Source organism: Polyodon spathula, chromosome 24 (assembly GCF_017654505.1).
Source record: "Polyodon spathula isolate WHYD16114869_AA chromosome 24, ASM1765450v1, whole genome shotgun sequence".
Taxonomy (NCBI): Eukaryota; Metazoa; Chordata; class Actinopteri; order Acipenseriformes; family Polyodontidae; genus Polyodon; species Polyodon spathula.
In genome coordinates, this window is record NC_054557.1 from 7623267 (window position 1) to 7646234 (window position 22968).

The following is a 22968-nucleotide window of genomic DNA, read 5'->3' on the forward strand; positions in this document are numbered from 1 at the left end:
ATAAATCCTGTTTGCCTGCGAGGCGTATCAACTTCAACCTTCATTTTGATCTCTTACCTGTCACTCAGCAGCGAGTGCATGCACCCACACTAGATGGCTACTCTGTCACAAGCATTAATACTCTATCTTTCTAAACAAGGGATTTAGGGGAGCTCCTTAAGAAGAGTAGAATCTCAAAATAATAATTGTGTGGATGTTGTAACTGTTACAGCTGTGTATAATGGTATTTAAAACAGGATTCATTATCCGACCTTACTCTGGTCCTACGTTGGATACGCGATGGATTACTGTACAGTGAAATAATTTCAAAAAGAGCACCAGTGGGGCTGAGGGAAGTGGTCTAAATATTGAGATGGTTAGATCTTTAGAATTGCAAGGTCTGTCTATAATCTGAAAAAGACTGACAGTGGTCTTTTTATACACATACTGTAGAGCTTCTCTGAAGGAGAGAGAGGGAACACCGGACCTCCAGGACCAGGATTGGAGACCCCTGACCTAGAATGATTGAAAACATCATACCATGTTAAGATAGGGTATCCCAATCCTGGTCCTGGTTCAGTTAAGTAATTGAGAACTCAGTTGGAATGAAAACCAGCAGACACAGATTCCGTACCCCTCATACAGGAGGATGTTGAGTCCCAGGAAGAATTCGAGAGTTTCTCGTGTGATCGGCGCTGCTCCTGAGAAATACTTCACACAGTGTGAGAACCCCAGCTCAGCACAGGCCGCTCCTAACACCAAGTAATCAGCCAGCGTGAACATAAAGAGTTTGGCTTCATCCCTGAGAAATAAACAAACATAAAGTGGAATAATGCCGCTGCATAGCGGATTGGCCACCACTAGCATAACCTGTTAAAATGCACAGTTGAGAATGTACACTTAGTACAAATCCTATGGTCTACAATGCATGTAAAAGTGTACGTGTAATGCCGGGTTTGTCATTTCCATGCTCACTTGTTGGCCCAGTTCAGGTTGGCTTCTAAGCTGACAGATGTTGCCCATGTTAATGCTTTCTTTTTCAGAAACCCAGCTTGAGCGGTCACCTCTTTTATCTTCTCCATTGTTTTCTCCCACACGCGTGGGACTCCCATGTGTGAAGTAGGAAAAGCCTCTTTCAAAGTATTGATTAGGCTTCCCTAGAACACATTAAGAAGAGTTCCAAATTAAAGAAGCATGTATTTGTCACACTGTGTGCCAGGGTAAAATGAGTGTAACATCTCCAAGCCAGTGCTATAGATTTTAAAACTGGGAATGGTACCTAATCATGTGTTGTGGTTCAAACTCACTTCAGTGGTAATAGTGTTGTATTCAAAATATGTTTCCACTGGATACAAGAAATACTGTACAGCACAGATTAGATTAGCCAAAGTGTCTGCAAGCCAAGCAAACAACAAAGAAAATCAAATTAAACGTGTTGACTGGCATACAGCATGTTCATATCACATATCCATACAGTACCTTCAAAGCTGAGCTGCAATGTGACTGAGAGGGAGGTAGCTCACGATGGATTCCTGCTTTATCTCTCCTGGCACTATGCCTCCTATTCTGCTGGCATGTGCTGCTGTCCATGTAATCTGAAAATAGTAGAAATGGTACCATAGCAAGGTATGTGAACTGATAGAACGGTACCACAGCTGTAAAATCTTCACATTTTCATATAAAGTGTCCAGCATTTCAGTGCTATGATACTATATCAATTAGATAAACATTTTGCAAATAACTCAAACATGTCTTCTCTCTAGGTACAGCTGGTACACCAAAGTATAACCATGAACATGTCCCCCTGCAACACTGTCCCTAGTGGATGTAATAAATCCACCCAAGGTTGATAAGATAATGTCTATTACATTGTCATGGCTGAGCATCACTCCTTTAGGTGCCCCCGCAGTCCCAGATGTGTAAATTAGCACACAGCATTGATTTGGTTTTTGGCTGCTAATAATATCATCAAGGTGTTTTTCAGAAACATCAGATCCCAGTTCCATGGACTACTCCCACTGTAAATGTAAAATGTAAAAGATGAACCAACAATTAAGCCAAAAGCAAACAATATTTATTCAATGCAATATTGAAAATGTCATATACGTGTCTAACGATAAGTGATCCATTATTGCCATTGTACAGTTCAGTAAAATAGGGTAGCAAAGCAACGTTATACAAGCATAGTAAAGTCTAGTGAATGCAATGCAAAGTAATACGATATTAAATATATGAAATTAAGTTTAATTGTTATATTAAATATATTTCTATTACTATTTTATGATTTGTTTTTAACTAAGTGGCTCTAGGTTTTTGTTGTTCCAATATTGAGTTATTTATCTATTTTTACTTGACTTTCAGCTTGTCTAGAGAATCCTATGTGCCGGGACAACTTGATTAAACTTCCTCATCGACAGACTATCTTCCAGTATGCATAATCAAAGCCAGGCCTGTGCTGGTGTCCACTGAAAAGAACAATCATTATTTACAATACTGTAGGTGCTGCATAAAAATGTGCAAAGACTGCATGATTGAGCAAGCTGGCCCAGAAACAAAAAACCAATAGATGGTTGCATTATACCATTGCAGGGGAATACGTCTTTAAAGGTGAGCGAAATCTTATATAGCTAATACACAGAAACTGATTTATTATCTGAAACTATGAATTATACTAACTGGAAGCCAGGAGGTATTGTCAAACACAAAAAGCAGAATATAGACTACCAGTACATATTTTTCGATTCTCTATACTAGATTAGTACTGACAGATCCTACTTATTTTATACCACTTGCATTAATATTAAATGTATTCCCTGTGTAATATCCTTATGTGTGCATTTGTTCTAATTCTATGTTGTCGGTTCTGTTTAGATCATTAATTACTGTACTAAACTAAATTCCAGAAGTGAGGTCATTTTAGAAATAACCACTAGGGGTGCGCATCTAGAATTAACTGCGGCAGTTGTGTGCCTGTATACAGCAGGGGTGCCCAATCATAGTCCTGGTGGCCAATCCACTCCAGGTTTGACAGGTAAAATTAGATCATTAACTACTTCAGGATTTGGATGGAGGTTTAATAGGTTCAATTCAATAATTTAGAACAGGGTTGGAACAAAGACAAGGACTGGATGGACTAACTTGTCCACCCCAGGTATACAGGGACACAGTTTCAGAATATAGTACGTGAGAACTCTGGAAAGCATTAGATTAAAGCCTGACTTACTGAGTAAAGGTTGGGGTGTCTTTCTTGTAATGGATCATTGTATTATACAATGGCTTTCAAATGGGGCAGCCTGTCTCGGATCTGAAAAGACAACAACAAAAGGAGTTGAGAATGCTGCTACCATTTCATGCTGTGCGAAAAAACAGAACGTGTGCAATACATGGGCAAGAGTATTTGATATACTATACTTAAAAGATACCAGGCTTTCAGGTAGACAATACCCAAGAGACATGTGCCGGTTTCAAGTGCACTTGATGCATCCTGTAGTTATAGGTCTGATATGACTAAGTGCTGGTCTAGCTTCAACTGAATCAGCCACTCAGCTGCAGGTTACTATGCTATGGTGTCCATGGAAGCCCTGTGTATTAAAAGTGGGTGGTGTCCTCTAATGATGACTGCATTTAGATCCACCACTGTTTAGATCAGTACATTACACCATTATCTTGTTCTGTGTTTGATTGTCTCTTTTCTTTGTCATCAAAATAATCAATAACGATCATTCAAAATACAGAGAAAGAGTCACAATTTGCTTTATTTAATTACGATGACCTATAAGAAAACGATCCTGCTTTGGGTAAAGAAAAAGCTGTTTCCAGCTGTTTATGGTTCTCAACTACAATGATGTTTGCTTTGCAGTTGTGGGCAACGTAATGACATGCTTCTGGAAAGTTGGTTGTGTAGATTCCAGACACAATGCCCCTGTAAAGAGAAACAGATGCCTATTAACACCAAATGAACTGCACATTTCAAACTGCTTGATATTTTTCCAATGAGCCTCATTCCTTAGCTGGCTTAGTTCAGGTAATAATGTAGGTTGCATCCTTGCTTTAATTTTTTAATTGAATTATTTACCCAACACAAATGGGATGCATCAATTCAACAAAACACTGACAGTTAAATAAACAGTAAATATTGTCTTGGCACAATTATCAAATAACTGCTCTGTTTGAAGCAAAATAATTATGTAAATCTTACCTGTTGTGCACTTTGAATAATTCCCAATGTGCAGTTTTGAAAGAAACACAGGTAACCGCAAACCAAGTTAAAGAAGGTTCAGTTTTCTTACTGTCTTACTATCAAGAAGTCTAATTTCACCTCAGCAGTGTCTTTGTGGTCAAAGCAGATTTCTGGCTGCAAAGCATGTCAGTCAATAGGAAATCATCTCACTGGTTAGGAAGACATTGCAGCAGTCCAGGTGAAATGACCCTACAGAAAGCTAGGCTTGCAAAGAAGATTTCTTTAACCTTGTGCAGCACACGTCTGTTTAGGGACTGACAGTGCACATGTCAAATGTATTTGGTTTATTTTGTTCTACACAAGAGCAGGTTCTTACCCAGCAAATATAGCTCAGATTGCTGAAATAAACCACTCTGCAGTTGAACCCCAGGATCCCGACACCATAGAACCGTTCTAAACAAAGCTATATTCAGAAAAACAGTAGTTACAAGACAGTTACCCCTAAAGGCTAAACTTCATAGCATCTGTTGGTTCAGCTGTGCTTTGCTGATGTTCTCAATGACCACAGGAGCCCAAGGCTACACAACATTATACAAGGTGAAACTACAATCACCACCAAGGGCTGGCAATAGTTGAGGTAAAGACAGTTGAATGGGTCGACTATTCGCCACTTTAAAAAACAAAATATAGATCAATTTCTAACTATACTGTTTCATAACACTTTGCTGTTTGTGCACTATACTTAAGAAAAATGCTTGATTTTTTAAAAACTATTAATGCTCTAAAATGTCATTTATATCTTAATGGACTGCAACCACAACTTAATATCCGTCTGTTTGAAACTGCACGCTTCACTGTGACCTCACGTGACATGCGATTAGTCAACTGCCAGTTTCTGAGGTGGACTGACAGTTTTCTATTTCACTATTGCTCCTGAAAGGCCAGACACCAGAGCCGACAAAATCAAAATTATGTGATAAATGTCAGCTGTTTCTATTGCCTGATCAAGTGCTGTTTGTAAACCAGGAGTTGTCCCAACTCAAATGCTTTTCAAATTGACTTGGATGCAAGTGTCAGTGAATTGATGATGACACACTATTAATGTTTTCAAATTAAAAAACGTACTTACCTATAAAAGACTTTTAGCTGCTCTCCTGCAAAGCTGATAATACTCTGAAAAGGTGATCTTCTCTAGTTTGTCATTCTTCTTGCTGGCTGATGTAACTAAAAAAAACGATGGTGAGTAAGTAGATTCAAGAAAATGCAGAGTCCTTTTCTTCAATCAGTTGTTAGATTTATTGAAATATGCAGGGAGTCTGGTCCCAGGTAGAGGACAAACAGATTACTCGCCCTTACAATTTTTGCATGACATTAAATACCGTTCTGTATAGATGGTCCACCTCCTCTAGCTCTGCCAGTCCACATGTGTAGCAAACTGCTAATCAATTCTCGATTCAATGTTTTCCAACACTGGCTAATGCGCACAGGGTCTTGTACTTTTCTTCATGCCTTGAACATCTGGTGAACTGTGACTGGTGTCTGAGGACAGGACTCATCTGTTCTGAGCAGCACCGAGCTATGCCATCAGCAAGCGTGCTCCAGAGTGAATCAGCAGGGGCCAGATTCACTGGACTGGCTACCATCGATTCTGTGGTTTTATCAGCCTCACGTTCTTGAAAAAAAACACACACACACAAACACATGTATATATTTTAAATTAATCAGTGATTATTTTTGCAGTTAGTCAAATATTGTATCTTTATATATCTATATATCTATCTATATATATATATATATATATATATATATATATATATATATATATATATATATATATAGATATATATATATATAGATATATATAGATATAGATATAGATATATAGATACAGTCTGTGTTGAGGTAGCTGGCTCTCTTTCACCATAGACATATGTAACACAGACTAGATCAGTCTAGGTTTCATTTCCAGCACTGTCTAATGAATAATGAATTCAGTTTATATTTGTATTGTTGTTAATAGGCAGTACCTAGGCTCCCCCCAGGCATGTATTGTCCAACTTATAAACATCACAACATGCAATAAAAATTCTGCAAATTCAATTTTAAACTCTCAGAGAGGTGAAACTATAAGAAACTATTGGGAATCTGGAGATAAGCACTGCTTTAAAATATGGATTTTTGATTGCAGTAGACAAGCATTTCTACTTTTGAATGTTTCTTACCATTGCCATTCTAAGCAATTTCAATGCAAAGATAGAAAGGGTCAGCTTAAAATCCTTAAGTAATATTTACTACATACATTTTTCTACACAGTGTTGTGGTTTTGAGGATGTAACCCCATATATTAAAATAATGTATTTTGTTTTAAATACACATTTAAATAATTTTAAAGAAGTGTAACTACAGTGTAGTTAATGTACCTGTGTTTTTGAAGTGGATCAATAAACTGCATTAGTAGTACAAAACGTTATAAAAAATACATAAAGACTACAATGTTTATAATCTGTTCCCAGATTTGTTTTTTTTATTCTTAAACATTTAGTTTTCAGTGAATTGAAATTACAGATTTGTGATTTCAATTCTGAGAATGTAAACAAACACACACACATAGGTCTACTAGTACAGTTTCTGTTTGTACTTTCAATAAGACATTGTAACGCTATAATAAAAGTGGTTGTACTGACATCTGCTGGAGGTATAAAGTATAACGTCGGGGCTACCTCTGTTGAATTAATGTATTTACAAGGGGCTGCTATTGTAAGCGATGGTGCTTTATGAATCATAACTAAACGTTGATAACTTTTGATGTAAAACTGAACTTTGATTAATCATTTCTAAAATAAAAAGTGAAACTGTCTGCCCATCAATAAACAATAAACATAATAATAATAATAATAATAATAATAATAATAATAATAATAATAATAATAATAATAATAATAATAATAATAGTTGCATCGTATCCTGTGTTGCAATATATTTTTTCCTATTTGTATATTTTTAAAATTAGGAATAAGAACCCTGGGGTTGTAATAAAAGCACTTGGCAACAACATCAGAATGTTATGTTTAACAGCTTAGAAAGGCAATTGTCTTTAGATTTTTTTATCTCAGTAACACTGATAAACAGAACACCTTCTCCACAGAAACAGCATGAAAACAGTATAGGATTTTAAAACAAATTTAAACAGATGTTTTCAGACATTTCTTGAAAGCTGACACATTTTTTTTTTATCCATAATGAATATGAATAATTATCCATGCTTTCCAAATGGATTTCCAATTGGATCAAACTCTTTTTATCCTGGACAGTTTACACCCTGTCAGAATCCTACTTATATCATCCAGGTGGAACATCCTTCCAGACAAGGTGGGAAATTAAGTGTATGTTTAATTTGGAATGAAAATGTACAGCTCTTTTTTAATTAATTTTAATAATAATAATAATAATAATAATAATAATAATAATAATAATAATAAACACATGTCACGTACCGCTATTAGTAGCCTGCATGTCTTTTAAATGAGATACTGCTTTAATGCTTGAAAGGTCATAGTTTTCATAAAGATGAAGTAATCACAGACTTGTCATCCTTTATGAAAATATATCAAATATGTTCTTACAAGTTTGTTTTAAATTAAATCTATTTTAATATTATTCTGATTCCATTACAAAGTGCTTGTCATTTAACCTATACATTTAAGTAATTGAATGCGTCCATATTTTGGATACTTTTGTTTTTTGGCTCTACTAAATAGTTTTGTAGATATTTTTTTCTTCAACCATGGATATAGTAAATAGTTTCACTGATGAAGACACGTAGCTGAAAAGTGTGTCTAATTTGGACCTTTTACTGGATTCTTGCTGCAGTGAAGCCCAAAGAATAATTAATTTTAATTTATCATATATACTCACCTGTGTTATATATAGCTTCATTTTTTTCACATGAGAGCATTTCTTTATTAAACACAATGTGTAATATTCCATTGGTGCAGGTATGCTGCCGAATACATTATTGTTTTTACTAACAATGTATTTGCAAAATGTAGGCTTATTGTTTCACAGTCATTGGACACACCGACATCCTTTCCTCTTATAGGAACCACTATCATAGAACCAGGCTAAAGGGACTTGCAGGAACTGTCTGGATAATATTCTGGTGACTCTGTATAATGTCAACTAGAAAACAGATAAATGACCAAAGGGGGTTGTTTTAAATTCTAAACTATTGTATCAAAGAATAATATCTGTTTTAAATGTACAGTCAACCCCTTTTAAAAGCACTACAAAGGGATTGAGCAAACATGTTTACAATAAGGTGAATTTATCCACCGATAATATGAAGAAATTAGAATTAAAGCACAGGAGAAGTGTTCTTAATAATAATAATAATAATAATAATAATAATAATAATAATAATAATAATAATAATAATTAATATAATGTGTATTTTTTATATAGTGCCTTTCATAGTGGACAGCCAGCACAAAGCACTTTACAAGATACGAGAATGTCTGTTTTGTTGTGGAACTTGACATATAGTAACATCTCTTAATTGTGTTGGGGTTTACAGTGTTCATTCTTAATGTTTCCTTTCAATAATTAAAAACTATCAGAGCATTTCAATACTGTATATACAGCAACTCAATTACATATACTTTATAATCGTTTTATTTTGCAAAGTGATATTGCACCCGATCTGATTAGAACCAGTTGATTCAATGGGAAGTTATCAAGCAAAATTATCCCATAGCAATGGGCCAGTAGGTACCTACTAGTCTCCCAACAGGTAGAGTAGGTCCTGATCAAGAGCTTTACTGGACGTAGGATGTAGTAGCCACTAGAGGGTGCTAAACAAGCAGTGTTGAAATAATAGTAATAGTTTAATAGTAACACAGTTAGGTTTAGGTTTAGTTAGCAAAATGTGTACCTAGAGATTAGGTTTATGGGTAGAGATTACGTTAATGGTAGACATTAGGTTTAGGGGTAGACGGTAGATTTAGGGGTTAGGAGGCTAGTAGGTACCTAGCCTCCATGTACATCCGCATTCTATCGACTGATTCTAATCAGATCATTAAGTGGGGTCTATAACAGTTTTATGACTGTTAAATATGCTATTACCACAGTATGATAACTATTATAGTGATATTATCAGAAGCTTTTCCATTTTTTTACCCCAAAATTTTACAGTATGTCCAATTATAATTTTTCCCCTGATTTTCCCCACAATTTGGACCGCCCAATTGCTTTTCTCCTCACTGCAGCAATTTCCCACATGGCTCAGGAGACCCAAAGATTCAGTGGGCATCCTCTGATCCCACCACCAAGCCAGCTTCCTTTTTTACCCTAAAAGCTTGTGAGTAGATGTCAGTGAGCTACTGACCCCTGGAGGACAAAGGTCGGCGCTGCAGGTGTCTGAGCTCACTACGCACCTGGCCAGCAGGGTTCACTGTAGTACAATGCCAGTTTTACCACCCTAACCCACAGGAGTGCCAGAGCCAATGCAACACTCCCTTCGGGGTCCCCAGCAACTTTGCACACCCAGGACGCGACCCTGCGCTGCATGACTCACCCTGCGCCCCACGGGGCTACACCTCTACAAGGTGAGCTACTCAGAGACCCCTGGAACTTTTCCCATTTTTAATCCCGTTAATCTGAATGGTAAATGGAAGACATTAACAGGTGTTCAATTAAACTAGTCTGATTGTATTTGAAGTTTACTTTTTGTCGCTCATCAAGCCTTGAAATGTTTCTGTACTTACATTGTACAGGCGATCCTCGACTTACGACGCTTCGACTTACGACGCACGGCACTTACACTTACGACTCTTTTGCATTATTACCCTGCTTCGACTTTACGATATCGATTCGGCATTTACGACGCGGCGAGACACGAACCTTGATGCATGTGCAAATGCGCGTTGTCTGAACCGCAGTACCTGTCGTGGTCACCCTGACTCAGTCTAGTGTTTTATTACTTATTTATTTATTTATTTGCCCTTAACAATGTCTGATAGGAGCAATGGACTAAAACAATGGACTTTTAAACAAGCCACATAGATGCTTGAGTAATATGCACGTACCCCTGGACTATGTGTAAATAGTTAAATAAATATTTGCATGAGTACAATATAACGGGACATTTTTGTAAAATATATTATCTGGCCAAAGAGTCAGGAACGTAACCCCAATTTATAACATTGTTACTGTGGGAAATGTGCTTCGACTTACGATGCGACTTTCAAGAGCCAATTTTGTCGTAAGTGCGAGGACTGTCTGATATGCCTATTTAACCACATGTTCTAGTACAGACTAAACAGAGACCTTGCAAGGTGTCACCCATATCTATAGTAAATGTGAATTTGCTGTTTATTTCAGTTCCTGGTATCCACAATATCCAGGGAGGCCAGTTGCGGTATGCAGGTATGACAGGTTTGATTATATAACCAACAGATTAGTAGCATTATTAAAAAAATAATTGTTATTAGAAATATTGTTTGTTCCTATGTACTTTTTTTTATAGTGAACTTGTGTTGTGTATTTCAGGTGAAGGAGAGATTCATATCCCTGTTATCCAGACAGGAGACTCATACCAGCTTCACAATCCAACTGCAGGTATCTTAGATAATTCACCAACCAAACAACTAATGTTAATACTAATATTAATTGAAAATCAGTAATGACAGTGCAACTTTTAGGAACATATTTTATGGCATTATGATGTGTTATCTAAAAGTGTTAAAATCAAGAATCTGTATTACAGGTCAGAGTGGACTTTCTTTACCTGTAATCCAGCAAGGAAGTTCATACCAGCTTCAAAATGTGTACTCAGGTAAAGTTGAACATTGATTCCAGTCTACGCTTGTTTTGTAGTGTTAAAATGTTGCCTAATTTTACATAAGAATTTTCTATTTTTGATTATTTTATGCATTTCTGAAACATTCTTATTGTATTCTTATATAAATAAATACATGTTATATTTTTTTAAATTTAAAGTGTGTTCATATTTATTACAGGTAATCAAGCAGAGACAAAAGGCTTGTACCAGTTTCTGTATGACCATGCAGGTATGTCAGGTTTGATACATAGCTACCTACATACATACGTACATAATTACCTGTGCATACTGTAGGTACAGTGCTGTTGGTTTATTTTATCAGTTTCAGTTTAGTACTGCATGTACTTTTATGACATGGTACAGTTTTTTTGTTCTTGTATTTATGCTCCACCTCTGCATTCTGTGACATGTAGAAAAGTTTATCTACATTTTTTCTTATCAGTCATCTCTGAATTTGTGTTTCAGGTCATCAGATCCCTGTTGTCCAAGGAGGAGGTTATTATCCACTTCAGTATGCACAAGCAGGTGTGGAAAAAGACAATAATTTTGCATTTAAAATGTTACATTTTGGAAGGAGTCTCGCTGCATTTTTGTAAAATGATTATTATCTATACATTGTTCAAGGCTTTTGTAAAGACTAGCTAAATCTATCTATCTATCTATCTATCTATCTATCAATCTATCTATCTATACTGTATGTAAGACTGTAATCACAATGTTCTTTGAAAAAAACAGTGGCAGGATAATTCTGTAAATTCTGTAAGGGGTTTAGTTTTAATTACAATTGTATAGCATAACCTGTATTTATTTTGTCAGATCCACGGAGTTATAACTACTACTATGACTCCAACATGTACCAGACAGGGATGCATTTACAGTCTGGAAATGTTCAAAACGCATACTACACCACTGCGTTCCCTGCTCAAGCAACAATGCAACTCCCCCAGCAACCTTCTTCTCTGCAGCTGCAACCTCTCTACTCTCCACTGCCTGGCTTTGGAAGAGGATTCTACCAGATCACAGGCAACACTCATCAGCAAAACCTACCTGCCTCTCCCAGTGGATATCCCATTCCATCTTCCACTCATGTGTACTACAATCAAACATATACACCGAACAATGTGACCTACCCAGTCCAAGGAACCCAATACATGGAAAATGTACATCAAGGATGGAATCAAACAAGTGGGGACTCAGATACATGTGGATTGGATGGAGTGGAACCCCAGGTTCCACTAGGCAATGCACTGACTGCTACACAGGAGGCCCAACCATCTCCTGTGATCATTCAAGATATCTCTAAATATAAAGATTTTCCTGCAAACAACCCATCATCGATGAGCTTCATCAGTGGAAATGACATGCCTATTCATGTATCCAACGAGGAGGCTCAAGGTCGTCAGGTGTCCTTAAATCCCAATAGTCTCAGTTTTCAACCAGCTGGGATTGTGACTGAGATTGAAGAAGGAATGGAGATAACCCATGACTGCGACAAGCCAAGCAATGCCTTAATCGTTGATGACAATACTTCTGATGCCTCATCCCTTGGCACCTTCAAGGAGGATTCTGTGGAAATGTTGAGCTTGGATTCTCACTCTGAGTCAGGCAGCTGTTCCTTTGATTTTCCAGTCAAGAATAGCAGCTCCGATTCCAGATCCCCTGCAGACCAGGGCCACAGTCCCAAACCTTTTGAAAGAAACTGCCCTGATATATTGAATGATGTGATCATGGATTCTGAAGATTCTTTGGACATGAGCATCAGTTCGTATTCCAGCCCTGACATCAATTTTGAAGACACTTTGGACAAGAATATCTGTTTCACTGCAGAAAAAGAGCGCAGTAACATGGTGAACAAAGTTCAGATGGACAAAGTTTCTAGTGAGAACAGCCAAGCTACTAAGGATCTTGTAAAAAATCCCATGAGTTTCCTATCTCTTCCTGAAGAGCTCCTTACACCTGACTATGATAGCCCTGAAGTTACAGCTACTGTCTCAGGGATGGATTTCTTTTATAAAGTTAGCACCTTTGATGTATCCTGTGACAACGATCAATTTGTTGGGAATACTCAACCCTACCAGATAAACCAAAACCGGTTTAGAAGCAACGAATCACACCAAGCTGAAATCACCTGGAGAAGTATCAGGGCAAAGAGGCCAAATCATTTTGAAAGTTCAAAATCAATACTTCCTCCTGCTGAGAACTCAAAGTCAACCTGGGCCCCTGATGAAAATTCATTAACAAAATGGCCCCCAGCTGAACATTCCAACAAAAAATGCAGCCCATCTGAAAGTTTGGAACCAAAAAGAAAAAATTCAGAGCATAACATTTCTCAGCTTTCAACAGAAGAACAAGACAAACCAATATTGAAAAGGAAAAGACTATTTCAATCTTTAGGCAAAAGAATGGAGAACTTGGCTAAGAGACCTAAACACAGCTGTCATTCAGCTTTAAAAGTTGAACCAGAACAGCTTCCTGGAGAAAATTCGGTACCACAGTGGACCCCAATTGAAAACCCCAAAACAAAACCACTTCCTGTTGAAAATTCAAAAACAGGACAATTTTCCACCAAAAACTCAAAATGTCTTTCTTCAAAAGAAAGTAAAAGATTAGCCTGTCCATCTTCAGATCAAAAAATAGGCTTCTTGGCTAAACGGGCTAAATTTGGTGCCCATTCAGCACTAAAGACATTTAAGAAAATGTGTTTAATGCAAACCTGCTATGCCAGGAAGAAACTTTAAGGGAATGAAAAGTAAAATTACAGTTAAATGTTGACACTGTGCTGAAACACAGCAAAACATCTTCTCATTTTAAACCATATCATTGCGTTCAAAGGTTTTAGCATTAGGCCCCATAATTTTTTTGTATTAAATGTGTGCCATAATAAGGTGATGTCCTTAACTGTGTGCATATTTTTTAGTATTTATGTAAACTGTTTTAAGTACAGTATATAATTAATAAAGAATGTATTGTGTATGAATCTTACTGTGGGGGATTGCAACGTATATTCTACATAAACTAAACACCAGCAATAATTTAGTTTTTATGTATGCCTACTCAATTGAAGTTGATAACTGACACATTACTAGGCAATGTATTTTTCTAAAACAAATGTACCATATGAGCTCAGAACACTTTAGCCAAACCTACTTCATCGTACTTTGAAGGCTGGCCTTTATTACAAAGGCAGTTAATTACCAAAGTTACCATTTAAAGATCAAATGTTTCCTGAATGTACTTAGTGAGCATGGTCGCTCAAGTTGTTTCAGAATATGGCCCTTACACTACTTGCTGTAAATTCCTGATATGCTTCTGTACATGGCTAAATATGTTCATTTGTTCAAAATCAAATCTATTTACAGTATTACCAATTGTAATGGTTGTAAATAAAACGTGGGTTCATTCACCCATGTGTAAAAATAAAATGGACTTAAAATGGCAATACATTTTATCTTACAAACTTTATAGCCTTATGTATCAGCCTCCTGAGTGAATCTTAATTGCAACCCATTTTACCATTTGTTACATGCAGTCCCTGTAGTGCATATCACATGTATGTATTATTATCTCAAACTAATAGTGTGTATGTTCTATAGAGCCTGGGCACTTTCTTAGGAATACCGCCAATTTAGATTAATGCAAAGTAGCTTCATCACATTAGGAGTCGTGTGGTCAAAATGGAAGTATATGAAATTCTGTTTAATCTGTAAAAACATCTTGTCTCACCAGTTAGTCCTTCAACATCTGTCACTGCAGCAACAGCGGCTAGGGTAACTAGGGCTGTGTGTCTCTTCAAGGAGTGACATAGTGTACTTCCAAAAAGAAACAGCTGCTGAGGTCTGAGCCTTGTGTGTAACCTGGGTCGAATCTTGTTAAAATGAAGCACCACCTATACAGATAGCTGTTTCTAATAAACTGGCCTGCCATTATTCATGGCCATACAGTATTAGTACAGTAACTAGGCTTGTGATTGACGGTTTACTGCAATGCATATTGCTACATATACTCTTCATAGCCAGGGCGTTTTTTTCAAATATTATTTTCCTTCAAATACCCACAAATACAAGTATATACGTTTACCTACCATTCATTGCATTTGTACAAAATTAAAACACATAATCATATAGAAAGGTCGTCTCCCCTTTCACTCAAGATTCTAAATCAAACTCCCTTCTAGAAAGTGCTAGATTTCCGCAGGCATCAGCGGCTCGTACATATATAGATATGCAGCTGCTGCTTCTTCCTGCATTTCTGGCGTCACAGGGTAGGGGTGGTGCCTGCAGCTCGAGAAAGTTCTAAACAGCCGCAGCACATAAATATAATCCGAGACAGCCGGCTATCGAGCAGTAAGCAACTGATAGTGGATCAATTGAATTGCACCGGTAACGCTACACTTGCAAGGTAAGGGGATGGTGAATGTGCTTTTATTTTTTAGTAGACTATACTTTCTATTAAAATAGATATTTGTTATGATAGTCTTTTTATGGTTTATATATATATATATATATATATATATATATATATATATATATATATATATAGTACCGACCGATAATGAATACCGACTATGACGTTTGACAAAACGTTTAAATTAAAAAACATTAAAGAAACCAACAAACAAAAAAAACAGTTTTGTGTTTTTATTTAAAGACCGGCAATATGGTTCGAGAAACTGCTTACTATGACATTCTGGGTGTAAATACCAGCGCGTCACCAGAAGAAATAAAGAAGGCGTATAGAAAACTTGCTTTAAAATTCCATCCTGACAAGAACCCCAACGAAGGTGAAAGGGTAAGTTTAACGACCTGTAAATGCCGGTACTACTTTGAACTTTCTGGAAAGTAGAGGGGGGGGGGGGGGTGTCTCACTCCAGGATCTGGGGCCCATTGTTAAAAAAATTGTCTTCTGATTTACTGGTGTCGTGATCGCATATCGAAGCAGGTGTAGCACAAGTGCTTGATTAATAGTGGAATGCTGTATGCAATATAGTAGACTTTTAAGACCATAACACAAAAATAAGGCCAATACACTTTCACAAACTCTAAGACTCGGTACATAAAAATGGTTGAAAACAACAGGTACTCAGCAAATTAATATGCATGTCCTTTAAGTGAAGGTGGCCACATTTATACATCCATGTAAGTGTCATTTTATAATATCAAACGTATAACATTTATCATAAAAAAAAAAAACTTTACCGAAACGTGTCCACTTGTCAAGTGACTTTAGAATCAACGCAAAAATAAGACTATAAAGACAGGCAGCGCTACAGAACAGAGACAGACCAGCACAACTGCGGCTGCACACCCTACCCTACCCTGCCCTCTCCCTCTCCCTCTCCCACAGATCAGCCTATGAAATTTGATCCCAATATGCCAGGGGTGGCCAACCGGCGTCTCCCGAGCCGCATGCGGCGCTTCGAACTTCACATACATTTCATTACACAATTAATAAGTTACTTGTTTTTTTTGTTGTTGTTGTTGTTTTTTGTTTTTTTTTTTTTTTTTTATATGAAAAGTTATTCTCAGGTTCAATTGTTGTCCCCCCCCCCCCCCATCACAAGCCGATCCATTTCCGACCTTAGCCAATCAGCAGTGTGGCAGCAACACTTTTTTTGTTACATAGCAACTAACTAGCAAATCATATCCACACTTACTTCACTGTGCATTTGGGACTCGAGTTACAGAAAGAAGCTTGGAAACCGTTAACTTTGAACAGGACCGGCTTCTGTTTTGTTTATAATGGCAGAAAAAATAGCGAAAAAGAAAATCTGAAAATGAATATCGAACCTTCTTTCCCGAGTGGGAGAGTAATGTATTTTTTTGTTGAACGCAATGGAAAACTCCTGTGCCTTATTTGCCAGTGATTTCAACCAATAGGCGAGTAGTTTACTGTACTCTGTTAATCCTGTCTCCATGGCAACATTTGGGCAGTTAAGGAAAACTTCAGTATGGCTGATTTAAAATAAATAAAAGAAACCGAAACGAGAGGAGGAAAAAACACAACGCTTACGGAGGAATATAATGAAAGAAAGCAAATAACAGGCAAGCTATGTCCGAATTTGACAACTGCCATGAAGAAGAAATTGGCAGAAATAACTGAATATGAATGTAAGAAAAATAATCGTAAATCGCAGCATTCACGAGATATATATGATTTCAGAAGAGCATCACAAAACAGGTAAATTTACAAAAAATGTGTACTAAACATATTTGTTTAAACAATTTGTATGGCTGTGTTCGCAACAAAAGTGAGAGCATTATCTTATATTTAGCAGAATTAACCATTAATCTCACTTAAGATGTTATGCAACCGGCCAAGTGTGTGTGTTTTTTTTTTTTAAGTATACGTTTTTACAGTAATAAAAAGCCACCAATTGCGAAAAAACGAAGTGCTACCGCTGTATTTGAAGAACAGGGAGCAATACGTGATTTCTTCTTGTTTGGGGTTGTTAATCTGCTTCCAGCATTATACAGACATTTAAAAGGCAATATTTCAGTCAAATCAATAGTTTGTTATTAATTGCTCGTCATCCATTATATCCAAAGGATTTTCTCTGCAAATCCTTCTGCTAAATGTGACTGCCCTCGTCAATTTCCAGGAACGCTTCAATATCGTGTTTTCGATTTAAGGGGCTTCAGTAGGACATTTAAGTATTTTCACTTAGTTATCCTGTAAAGTAGTTTTGTGCAACGGTTAACTAACTTAAGGAAAATACTTAAATACAAATACTACTTAAGTAGAACATTTGGAAAAACGAAGGGGGGGATTTCACTTAAGGTGTTATGCAACCGGGCACTTGCCTTTTATGTCGCAGTTCAAATCTTCAAATCTGCAGCGTTTTTAATATGGTGTTTCTGTTATGCAAATGTTAGATATTATGTTCATGAATACATCTTTTGTGTTGTATCTGAAAGTTTGTATTTCATTTTCATATCGGAGCTGATTAAAATGTTCCAGTCAAAATGACTGCTGTCGGTAAAAAGCAAATGGATAAACAGACGCAAATGTTGACCAAATTTGCCAAACAATCTGAGATCGCGACTCTAGCCTACTGCAAAAAAACCCTACTCCGAAGGTAAGTTTGTGAAAACTTGCCTTAGGGATGTTATTGTTATCCTATGTCCAAACAACAATCAACTGCAAAAGCAAATTTCAGACCTGCAGCTCTGGCATCACACAGTAGAACGAATCCATCTCAGATCTAAATAGTGACATTGAACTCCAACTGCATTCAGAACTCCAACAATGTGTAGTAAAGAATACCAAGTCACACTGAGTACAGATCCTGCCTTATGTGGTATAAGAAAATAAACGATAAGAAACAAAAACAAAACTATGCTTTTATATATATATAGTGAAAATGTATTTGTTTTGATATCAATATTAAGTATTTACTGGAAAAAATAATGGTCAGCTGCATTTATTAGTGTGTGATAGTAATTGTAGTAAAAAATATCAGTGAAATACTAAATGAAGCACTTTTTAAAGTTTGTGGCTCTGTATCACTTAATTTTATTTCCTTGGCTCTTGGTCTGTGAAAGGTTGGCCACCCCTGCCATATATACTGATTTATGAAATGTAGTCCATGGATGACCCCATTTCGCCTGATGAAGGTACCTAAAAATACAAATAAACAAGATACCTGTTTAACTCACACAGCATCACAATTGCACAATAAACACCCACAGTGCTGTATTTAAATTAACAAATGCTAGTTACTTGTAGTAATGTTTCCCTAACAGGAATACAATTACCAGATCCTGCCATGTTATTTAGCCTGTATTATAAAGCTTTTCTTTCTTTCTTAATAATGAAACACTTAGCATTAATTAGAACTTGCAACTTAAAATTTAAAAATAATCACAAAACATAATTTAAACCCATAGTTTAAAAATGTTGAAATTAGCTTGGAAATGTTGGGGAGATTTGACTTCAGTTTCTCTCTTTTGCAGTTCAAACTTATATCTCAGGCCTATGAAGTTTTGTCGGACCCACAGAAGCGAGACCTTTATGACCAGGGAGGAGAACAGGCTATCAAAGAAGGTGGAATGGGAGGAAGAGGTTTCTCCTCCCCAATGGACATTTTCAACATGTTCTTTGGGGGGGGAGGCAGGATGAACAGGGAGAGGAGAGGTGAGTTATTCCTGACTGATGCCTCTACTTCCTTGGCACAAATTTAGGATGGCTGCCAGCAAATTAATATGCATGTCCCTTATGTGAAGGTGGTGACATTTATACATGCAGGTAAGGATCATTTTATAATATCAAATGTATAACATTTAAGAATTCTAGGAACACATCTTTTTAAAAGATAAACGCAGAAGTTACTGAAACTTGTCCAGAGACTTTAGAATAACCCTGTATGTTTTATATTGAATAGTGTTTCTTTGAATTGTGGAGATCCCAAACAGAACACTTTTTAGGCAAAGATGGTTATGTCACAATTTCTTAAAGAAATTCTTATGGTTTTATACGGATACATAATCTGCCTCTCTAGTACTATCGCTGTAACAGTTCTAATAACAAATAATAAGCAATTGAATTCGGTCATATTTTCATTTTAATGAATGTTTCATAACTGGTTACCTCTGCTCCAGGAAAGAATGTTGTGCACCAGCTGTCCGTGTCACTGGAAGACATGTACAATGGTAGAACAAGGAAGCTTGAACTCCAAAAGAAGGTCATCTGTGAGAAATGCAATGGTAATTACTTTATAGTTCAGAGACACCTTTACATTCATTTTATATGTGTACATAGTCTCAAGCAACTAGTTGTATACCTGGGAAGTTGTCCCTTAGTGATGCCAGAAACCTTGTATCATGCAAAAAATAGAACAGTGTACGGTGGGTTCCATTACAGTTTCAGTATATGATTTATAGTCATTCTTAAAATAAGTAGGTCTTAAATCCTTAATTTTTTCAAATCGATTAATCAAACATTTGTTCAATTGATAATCCATATCGTAGAATTTCCATTATGTAAAAAACCTTTACATTCTGGGACCAAGACAATTGTTTCTGTAAGTGCATTCTTTTTTTTTTTTTTCTTTTTTAAAACTGCTATAAGCTGTTTAATGAAAGCACTGACTTATTTTGTACTTTTTTCTTTTGTATTTTGTTTCATTTAAGCTTAATGTATTTTTTATTGATTTAAAGCTGTGTGAATAATCACTGTTTTTAATAGATATAAAAGCCTAGAAACACATTCCCTTTCCCTGTTTCTTCTAGGTTATGGGGGTAAAAAGGGAACATTGGAGAAGTGCTGTGACTGTAAAGGACAAGGTGTTAAGATCCAGGTCAAACAGATTGGACCTGGAATGATTCAGCAGATCCAGTCAATGTGTGAAGAATGCCAAGGACAAGGGGAGAGGTTCAGCTCCAAAGACAGATGCAAAAAGTGCAATGGTCTCAAAGTGGAACGGAAAAAAAAGATACTTGAAGTTCATGTAGACAAAGGTGAATATTTATAATCCCTCCCATTGGGACGCCTCCAACTGAGGAGAGAATGTGAAGGAGGCGCTACTACACACTTTACATTTTAGTTATATCGTGGAAGCACTCATGAGGGCCTCATTGGGTCATGAACAGGTTATGAATATTGAAAAGTTTGCAAAGATATTTTGAATACTGACAGTCGATTTGAATTAAAAAAAAAAAAAAATATATATATAAATACAAGTTAAACAAAAATAATTAACATTTTGAAGGGTCACGGATCTGACTGTCTTCATTATTGCCATATAATAATATAAAGGACCTGAATCAAATCAAAGATTTAAAATACATTGCTGTCTAAAGTTATATAATTAATTTTCAGAAGGTACATTACAGTACATTGTTCTAATACATTTTGTGTTATTGTGCTGTGCTCAAACTAAACAACAATGATGTGAACCCTCTTCTAGGTATGAAGGATGAGCAGAAAATCACATTCCATGGAGAGGGGGATCAGGAACCAGGATTAGAACCTGGTGACGTCATCATTATCCTTGATCAGAAGGAGCACCCTGTGTTTCAGAGGCACGGAGACAATCTGATCATGAAAATGGAAATCCAGCTAGTGGAGGCACTCTGCGGGTTCAAAAAGACAATCGGAACCCTTGACAACAGAAAACTCTTGATTAACTCAAGTCCAGGTAAGTTCTGAAACAACACTGGCATTCTACCATGTCAAATGCAAGGGCGTACCTGCACAGTTTTCTGGTGGTGTCATTTTCTCAGATCTATTCCTGGATTGATTGCTATTTGAATGGATTGCACACCTACCCATACAGTCAAGTAGAACCCATCCCAATCGGCAAAAGGATCATTTAGTCAGTATCTATAGTTTTGTAGACTGTACACAGCATCAGTTATCTAGTTAGCTCACCCACTAGATCTGCCTAAGTTTACCCACAGATTTTACAATTTTATACCAAACTGTCATGTGTAACTAAACCTTTTCTTGTTCAGTATATATGCAGATCTCTTATTACTTGTAAAAGCTGGCCACATGTTCTAACAAATGCACCTCTAAGTATATTAAACTTACAAAGCATATGTAAAATGCTTAATACTACATATAGCTTACCTGTGTGTGTCTTTCTTTACAGGTAAGGTGATAAAACACAATGACATAAAATGTGTCCAGAATGAAGGGATGCCAATTTATAGAGCTCCATATGAGAAAGGACAGCTAATCATACAGTTCTTGGTAAGAACAAACTAACTGTTTTGCCCCCACCCCAGGGTTGATTTCTGTACACAGTGTTTCACAGTCTAACCTTCCTTCTCTTTTCATCAGGTAACATTCCCAGAAAATGGCTGGCTTCCAAAGCACATGCTACCTCAGCTGGAGGCCTTGCTTCCTCCAAGGGAGGACTTGATGCTTGTAGATGACATGGAGGAGGTTGACCTAGTTGAAGTGGAACATGGCTCCCATCATAGTCATAAATATAGAGGAGAGGCATACCAAGAAGAAGATGAAGAAAGAACACTAAATTCAGGTGTTCAATGCCAAACTCAATAAAGTAACTTCAGAACCTTCAGTTAAAGCGCAAGATTTGTCAATAGAGGCTCATTGTGAAGATCGCAAGATAATTCTCTCAGGATCTCAATTTGGTCAGAAAGGGTTACTATTACACGTGACATAAGACTGATAGAACACAAGATTCCAGACACTAACCTATTTCTACCACATGTTTTTAAAATCTATTCTTTCATTTCTGAAGGACTGTTTGTTACTTCGTATTCCTTTGTGTTGCCCAAAAAGACAGAACCTATGGTTTTAGAATATTTTGCAAATTTACAGCAAGAGGCACAATGTCACATTATTTCAGTAGAAACCAAAATAACCAACTTGCAACAATTGAAATGTGGAAAACAGCCAAAGAACTGGAAATTTAGAAACCAAAAGCAATATGCTAAACTGTAGAAAGCAATGTATTTTAGTTACAAGATACTTTCCAATCTCCACAATGAGCCACAATAAATGTGTACCTTTTATGTGGGGGAAAAAAAGACATTACTAGTTTGTGTGTGTACTGTAGATACACTTTGTTCTGCATATTCATGTACTGATCACTTTGATTAGGTGTGCTACTGAAAATGTGTATGGGTAGAGAAGTTTCATTGGAACATATTTAAGTACCACATGGTTATCACTTTATTTATCTGGAAACTTCCATAAGTGGTTTTGTAAATAAAATAAATATTTGAAGATTTTGGTTTCATTTTCACTTACTTTAATTTAGAAAATGCAGCAAATACACTTTTCAAAGTTAAGAAAGCATAAATAAAGTTTTAACTGACCAATGATGATGGTAAAAAAAATGGGATTGTATATCACTGCACAACGACCTCAGTTTTCAGCAGTTGTACCTGTGCTACATCTAATGGTAAGACTTTGAATAGCACTTTCGTACAATGAAAGTGCTTTGTCAGACAGAGTGAAGACGTCTCAATGTGTTCATGTTGAAGACGTCTCAATGTGT

The 22968-nt window shown here is 36.6% G+C and overlaps 1 protein-coding gene and 1 pseudogene across 5 annotated transcripts; one reads left to right on the top strand and one right to left on the bottom strand.

Moving 5' to 3' along the window:
* Positions 1-205: 205 nt before the first annotated feature.
* Positions 206-5802, bottom strand: LOC121299376 (annotated as a pseudogene).
* Positions 5803-15286: 9484 nt separating this feature from the next.
* LOC121299333 (dnaJ homolog subfamily A member 4-like) lies at positions 15287-22694 on the top strand. Of its 5 annotated transcripts, none has more exons than XM_041227027.1 (8): positions 15287-15395; positions 15645-15785; positions 18950-19130; positions 19595-19699; positions 20225-20452; positions 20902-21132; positions 21589-21689; positions 21780-22694. In XM_041227027.1, the coding sequence occupies exons 2-8, from the start codon at positions 15654-15656 to the stop codon at positions 22002-22004; spliced, it is 1203 nt and encodes a 400-aa protein (XP_041082961.1). In that variant the 5' UTR covers positions 15287-15395; positions 15645-15653; the 3' UTR covers positions 22005-22694. The 5 variants fall into 5 exon arrangements, with proteins under 5 accessions (XP_041082961.1, XP_041082962.1, XP_041082964.1 ...); XM_041227028.1 differs by having other exon boundaries at positions 15311-15395; positions 15625-15785; XM_041227029.1 differs by lacking the exons at positions 15287-15395; positions 15645-15785 and adding exons at positions 17954-18072; positions 18539-18610.
* Positions 22695-22968: the final 274 nt, after the last annotated feature.